The 4,564-nt window shown below is 34.9% G+C and overlaps 1 protein-coding gene across 1 annotated transcript; it reads right to left on the minus strand.

Moving 5' to 3' along the window:
- Positions 1-1,112: 1,112 nt before the first annotated feature.
- On the minus strand, positions 1,113-4,035 carry LOC114395290 (cyclin-D4-1-like). Its single transcript, XM_028357033.1, has 6 exons — positions 3,307-4,035; positions 2,797-2,883; positions 2,603-2,701; positions 2,232-2,433; positions 2,017-2,141; positions 1,113-1,814 (listed from the first exon to the last, which is right to left on the minus strand). Exons 1-6 carry the CDS (start codon positions 3,619-3,621, stop codon positions 1,569-1,571), a joined length of 1,074 nt encoding a protein of 357 aa, XP_028212834.1. The 5' UTR covers positions 3,622-4,035; the 3' UTR covers positions 1,113-1,568.
- Positions 4,036-4,564: the final 529 nt, after the last annotated feature.

Raw genomic sequence — 4,564 nt, forward strand, 5'->3', positions numbered from 1 at the left:
CTTTTGGAGGCTGAGCTTGGGGAGGATTGCAAAAAGGTTGTTCATATTTGAGATAATGTATAACAGTGTGTCCAAACAACATCTTCAAAGATCTCTACGTTCCATGACACGCATAGGCAAAAACGATTCCATCATTATGGCACAATTGATTGCCAAATCCGCCTAGCACGAGCACAATCCCGAAGGAGGTGAATTGTGCTCTCGTCCTCCAATCCGCACCTACAACAAGAGGAAACAAACGAAATATGTCGCTTAAAGTTTAATGTTCTAGTCCACCCGATGATTATGAGAATTACTACAAATAAATATGTGGATGCTCTTATCAATATCATTAGTTCATCACACACCCCTTCAAGAATTCAAAGATTCTACCTAGTATAAGAAGGTATAGCAGAGATAACTGATCTAGCTAGTGTAACTCTACTAGCACAGTTAAGCAATTTGCTCTTCCAACTGCTATTATTTTTGTCATTCTTTTTTTTATTATTATTAATTTTCATAACACATTGCTAGAAACTAGATGCAACAATTCAATTATCTCCTATGTGCTTCCTTCCTACGCCTCCTTTCCCTAAGACTAAACACTTCATTATACCCATGCCATCAAAGCTCAACCCCTCACATGTTGGAAGCCATACAAAAACACTTGAAGCCTTAAACAAAGCTATATGATAGTATAGTGGTACGACCCGGTAGCCACTAGGTGTTACAATTTAGTAAATTAGTATTATTCTTTATACCTATGTGCTACCTAATAAATCAAAATTATAACTACATAGTTTTTCTAATTATGTTTTGTCCAGTGATAAGATTTAGGAAGACAAGACAGCTTTATTGGTTTGTACATTTCTTTTTGGTGCTTGCGGAAAGGAACTTCTCAAACCACCAACTAAACAGTCACTCGGTCAAAGTGTCCAATTGAATTGCTGACAGGGCATACTGTAGGAAAAGCAAGATCAGTATGGTGACAGGACAATAGTAGTATTTATTTTCGTACCTAAAAAAAATACTATTGTTTATCTTTTGTGAACTTTTCAGAAACCGCAAATCTGATTATTAAATAATGTAACCAATAAAATAAGGATCATGACAAAAAAAAAATGCCGCAAATATTTTTGAATAGCTCTGCATCTTATTTTACTTTTTGGGTTTCTATTTTACTCCCCCATTTAAAAGTAAAAAGACAAAATGTACTTACACATACAAATACAATAGTCCTTCTTCTTATTTCCCCCTCTTTCACTACCTCTTTTGTAGCTGTTAAAAAGACCTATAAAATATTTAACAGCTGGTGTTGAGTGTCACTTCCTGATTGGAGCATGAAATTTGTTGATTCCATTCCTTAAAAATCTCCCACTAGTCACAATCCACCTTTATCTTGTTGGCACCCTTTATGCTTGTTTATTTTTTTATTTTTATTTTTTTCATTTCCCCTATCTATACTCCGCTTCCTTCATTGGGGATTCCCTTGAGGGGCACCTTCAAAACACATAACATCTTTTTTTCTTTTTTTTTTTTTAAAGAAAAAGCATCCTAGGAATGACATTGAAAATCACAAGCCACGATGGCTATTCTCCAAAGGTTTTGTTTAGCTTCCTCCTTTTAGCATCTGGACTATTGTTATGTGAAGTATTTGCACATGAAGCAGCATTTGTGTCATCACTTTTGTAGCTGAAGCATTCAGTGTTCAACACCCCTATTGGGCTCTGGGGCACGCTAGGGACAGAAACAGAAGCACTATCACCCTTGGCAGAACCACCACCACTATTTGATGCCAGCTCTTGGATCAATTTAACACACTTCAATACCCTCTCCTGCCAAAAAAGAAACAACAAATAGGACAATGCAAAACATTAATTTAACCGTGCCAACAATTAATTGCATTTGATGAGTTACAAGTTACAACTTGCAAGTAATCAACTGAAAATGATCATGCTCAAAAGGGAAAACCATCATTTATAATATATATGTTCACTTTTTTTTTTGTCGATGGACCACCACCATATATATACTTACCTTTTCCACAAGCTGAATCAGAACAGAAATTGCTTTCTCAGTTTGCACTGTTTGGCCCTCCCCCACCACAGATATTGCCACAGCTGCTGCAATCTCTGAGGGTCTGAACTCTAAGAAGTCAATTCCTGCATTGCATTGGATTCCCACTCCTCAAATTATAATCTCTATCATATTTATTATTGCTGCAGAGTTAGAGGAGGAAAACAGATAGGTACCTCTTACAGTACTCAGTATAAGCTGGATGGATTGCAAAATTGAAGCTCCAATTGGACTTTGATCATCATTGATCTTGTAAAGGAAATGGTCAATGAAGGAAAATGGGGTAATTGCCTGCATTCTCCACCTCAATGTGCTCAGCACCAGAAGCTCCATTCTCTGTATTGTTTTGGCTTCAAATATATACTTAGATTCACCCACCTATTGTAAAATTAAATAACATTTATCTTAGTGCATGTTTGGAAAAATAATAACTTCCTGGATTTAACCTCTCAGAAAAAAACAAACAATTGGATCTTCAACATAATATAAACCAAACATGCAATCAATATGTCAATACAACTAATCATGAAATTGAAATACATTTTACCTGCAAATCAAGAGACATAGGAGCATCAGTCTCTTCCATTTTGGCTGCCAGAGATAAGCATCCAACAGCCAACAATTGCATTGTCCAAGTTCTATGCTTCTGCAAATGAAAAGATCAGATCAAAAAACAATTTGAGAAGACAAGATCAGATAAAAAAAAAACTTTTGAGAAGTGAAATACATTAATTGACTTACTGGTAATTCATATGCAGAAAGGAAGCGGTCCAAGTAGTTTATGGATAGATATGCACAGACAGGTCCAAAACCAAAGTGCTCTTGAACCTATAAAACAGGAACATTTGTTCATTAGTTAGACCATAGCAAACGGCGATCGATGATAAAAAATCCTTGTTTCAAAGATCAAATTAGCTTCACACTGATCAAAAAATGAAATACTAATCTAGCTTTAAAAATATGCATTAACAAAAGAATTCGACCCAACAAAAGGACAATCCAATCCAATCCAATCCAATCCATGAATCTCAGATTCACAAATGGATTCATCCACAAACAAAGAAGGAGGCGGTCAAATCCAAATAAAACTCTTCAAAACAAGATCATCAAAAGCAAAAAAGTGAGGATTTTCAGAAACCCCGTTTTAAGATTAGAAGAAAAACAATCCCCAACTACACCGCCCACAGTCAAAAACACAAAAAAGAATCCTCAAAGAGCATGCAAAATCAAACACAAGCTCTTAAAACCCACCTTTTGAATCCAATCAATGGCCTCTTTTCTGGCCTCAAAGTCCAAATCCCCACTCCTCAGCTTATTCCTATAATCACCATTAGGCAAGTGATCCCATTCCTTTTCAACCATCAGTCTCAAACACTCATCACTCTGCAACTGAAACCACCCATTTGGGACATCCAAGTTCTCACTTTGACTAAGGTTTCGACGATATCTAGGATCCTGCCACGCGTCCTCCAACACCTCCACCGAACCACCATAATCGTTTTCGTCAAAAATACTGTTGTCTTCCACACAGAGAAGGCTCGAAACACAATCAAAACTGGGTGCCATTTGTGCAATGAAAGAAAAAATGAAATTTTTTTATTATATTTTGGGACAACAAAAAAAGGGGAGCCCGGAATGAAAAACGCAGCGTTCAGATTAAAGATTGAGTCTTTTAGACGGAAGGAGTTGAGGAGAAGAGAGATCTCTTGTATGAAATGATGATTGAAAAGAACAAATGAGAATCTGATAAGTAAGAACAAAATCACTATAGACCCCAACAAGTCGTCTTTTGTTTCTCTCTCTGTATATATGCGTTGTGTGAGATTGTCTCTCTCTCTTCTATCTATCTATCTATCTATCCCCTCTCTTTCGAAGTTTGGCCGAAAAGACTGCTGCAAGAGAGGGGCTTATGAAGAAACTAACGCCTCTTTTTAGGGTAAAAAGTAGAGAGAGAGAGTGCGCGCGTGTGGGTGTGGGGTTAAGAGGCAGAGCAATTAGAAGGATTTGAGCGCCAAAGTCATACAGATTAAAGAACAGTGCATGGCATATCATCTATGGTTTAGTGTAGAAAAAGGAAGTAAGTTTGTTTTGATAAGCATTCATAAAATTGATTTTTAATTAAAATTGATTTAGAAGTGATATAATTTATATCTGAAAGTTTTTAGTATAAAATTAAATTATGAGTAAAATTTCATATAAATTTTTTATTTAACACTAAAATCATTTAAATTTGTTTTCATTTAGAATCAATTTTAAATCTTAAATCAATTATGAAATCTTTTTTACTGTAAAATTAAATATATGAAAACTTATCTAATATTAATTCTCAACTTATAATCAATTCTCCAACTTGAAACCAAATATACACTAACAACTAAAGAATAAATCATTATATGATATGAAACCAAATATGCAGTAACAACTAAAGGATAAATCATTATATGATACACTATTCTTATGATTTTGACTATTTTTTTATGTAATACAATTAATTATTTTCTATAAAATT

This window comes from Glycine soja, chromosome 2 (assembly GCF_004193775.1).
Source record: "Glycine soja cultivar W05 chromosome 2, ASM419377v2, whole genome shotgun sequence".
Taxonomy (NCBI): domain Eukaryota; kingdom Viridiplantae; phylum Streptophyta; class Magnoliopsida; order Fabales; family Fabaceae; genus Glycine; species Glycine soja.

Bases quoted from the DNA above. Each gene is read 5' to 3' on its own strand.
- LOC114395290 (XM_028357033.1), bottom strand. From the start codon at position 3,621: ATGGCACCCAGTTTTGATTGTGTTTCGAGCCTTCTCTGTGTGGAAGAC. The intron at 2,884-3,306 runs GTGGGTTTTAAG...CCTGTTTTATAG, and splicing joins CCATTGATTGGATTCAAAAG to GTTCAAGAGCACTTTGGTTT. The intron at 2,434-2,602 runs GTAAAATGTATT...ATTTTACAATAG, and splicing joins CTATGTCTCTTGATTTGCAG to GTGGGTGAATCTAAGTATAT.